The sequence below is a fragment of the Belonocnema kinseyi genome, chromosome 10 (genome assembly GCF_010883055.1).
Source record: "Belonocnema kinseyi isolate 2016_QV_RU_SX_M_011 chromosome 10, B_treatae_v1, whole genome shotgun sequence".
Taxonomy (NCBI): Eukaryota; Metazoa; Arthropoda; class Insecta; order Hymenoptera; family Cynipidae; genus Belonocnema; species Belonocnema kinseyi.
The window spans coordinates 35500574-35502608 of NC_046666.1; the positions used below are offsets into that span (position 1 = coordinate 35500574).

A 2035-nucleotide genomic window follows, 5' to 3' on the forward strand; every position below is an offset into this window, starting at 1 on the left:
TCTTCGTCTTCGAGGAGGAATGCAGATTTTTGTCAAGACTCTTACCGGAAAGACCATCACCCTGGAAGTTGAAGCTTCCGACACGATTGAAAATGTTAAGGCTAAGATTCAAGACAAAGAGGGAATTCCACCAGATCAGCAGCGATTAATTTTCGCTGGAAAACAATTGGAAGATGGACGTACTCTTTCAGACTATAACATCCAGAAGGAGTCTACCTTACATTTGGTTCTGAGGCTGAGAGGAGGAATGCAGATTTTTGTCAAGACACTGACCGGAAAGACGATTACCCTGGAAGTTGAAGCTTCCGATACAATTGAGAACGTGAAGGCAAAAATCCAGGATAAGGAGGGAATTCCACCAGACCAGCAGCGATTAATTTTCGCTGGAAAACAATTGGAGGATGGACGTACTCTTTCCGATTACAACATCCAGAAGGAGTCCACTCTTCATCTTGTGCTGAGACTTAGGGGTGGTGATTTATAAAACGCTTTTCGAGGATCTTTAGGGAATGGTAGACGGAAATTGTTCATTATACAAATTCAAGCTAAAGTTTTTTTTTACTGTCAGTATAATATTGTAATGAAAATGTGATATTTTTATTCCTTTAAACTAATTCTGCTTCAATAAAAGTGATTTTAGTTGTTAATTCTTTTGTTTGACGCCCTTTTTTAAGGTTATCTTTCCCTTTTGTCCTGAATTCCCTTTTTTTAAGTCTACTTTTTACATTTTAAGTTAACAATGTTTTTAATAGTTATTGCTTAGGGTTTTTAAGTTTAAACAAAGTTGAAAGCTTATATAAAAAAAGCAAATTTTCAACCCGTGCAATTAAAAAGAATGCGAATTTAAAAAAAAAAAACTAGTAGAAAATACCACGATAATCATTTTTACTTCAATAACTTCTATTTATATACCACTTCACATGGATACTATATAGGACGAAAGACATTCGAATTTTTGAAAACCCGACTAAACTTGGGAGATGGTTTTCTGCAGTTTTCCTCTTTTCGGACCAAATGTTTAGGCGAATGCGAATACTTCGAAAAAACTCGTATGTAGCTGCATTGTAACTAAGCCTTGGTAAAAAAATGACCCTATTCGTTAGTAAATAGCCAAATTCTAAACGTTTTAGGAAACTTCTTTCAATAATTAATAATTCTGGTAAATTTAACAAATAACCTAGAAAAGAGGTATCACGAAGACAATCTTAGTTAACATCGTAAACAAATTTGAATAATACCCAACTCTCAATATGTATATGAGTATTGTTTGAATGATTAATAATTATTATAAATTTACAAAGTAACGTGGAAAAGGATCATCGGAAGATATTCTTAATTCATTCCGTAAACAAATTATTCCTTTTCCTTGAAAAATAGCCAAGCTATAAATATGTTGATAAACATTTTTAAAATAATTAATAGTTGTAGATTTTCAAAGCATCAGATAAAAAAAATCTTCGGAAAGATATTTTTTAGATAATTGTATTAAAAAGTGAAGCCTACTTGTAGAAAGAAAAGAAAGCTCTTAATTTTTCAATTGAAATTCTTTCAATAATTAATAGTTCTTGTAAATTTACAAAGAAACATAGAAAATTCACCGAATAGATTTTCTTAGTTTAGTTCTAACACAAATTTATTCGTAGGATAAAGGCCAAACTTTACATCTTTAACTAACATTGTTCAAATAATAGTGCTTGTAAGATTGCAAAAGAAAAGAATAAAAATTGACATTCTTGGTTAACTTCGCAAACAAATTTACTTGTAGAAAAAGGTTAAAAAACTCTTAATATTGTTATCGAGAGAAAACGGTAAAAAAGTCCAAAAAAATACGTTATAGGTTTTTGGAGTCGCTAATTACGAACCTGGCATCCGTTGAACTGTATCGTTTCAGGTTCAAGGTGATTTGAAGGTCAAATCGAGAAAAAACGGTAACAAAATTTAAAAAAATATGTTATAGGTTTTTGGGGTCGCTGATTACGAACCTGGTGTCCGCTGACCTTTATCGCGTCAGGTTCAAGGTCATGGGAAGGTCAAA

At 32.3% G+C, this 2035-nt stretch overlaps 1 protein-coding gene across 4 annotated transcripts in view; it reads left to right on the forward strand.

Moving 5' to 3' along the window:
* The window catches only part of LOC117182193 (polyubiquitin), a 6595-nt gene extending 5948 nt beyond the window's left edge, over positions 1 to 647 (forward strand). For 3 of the 4 annotated variants that reach the window (XM_033375254.1, XM_033375256.1, XM_033375255.1), the window contains one exon: positions 1 to 647. This exon is cut by the window's left edge and continues 406 nt beyond it. In XM_033375254.1, coding sequence (XP_033231145.1) covers positions 1 to 484 — 484 coding nt within the window. In that variant the 3' untranslated portion in view covers positions 485 to 647. The other variant, XM_033375257.1, reaches the window with a different exon arrangement.
* The last annotated feature ends 1388 nt before the right edge of the window (positions 648 to 2035 follow it).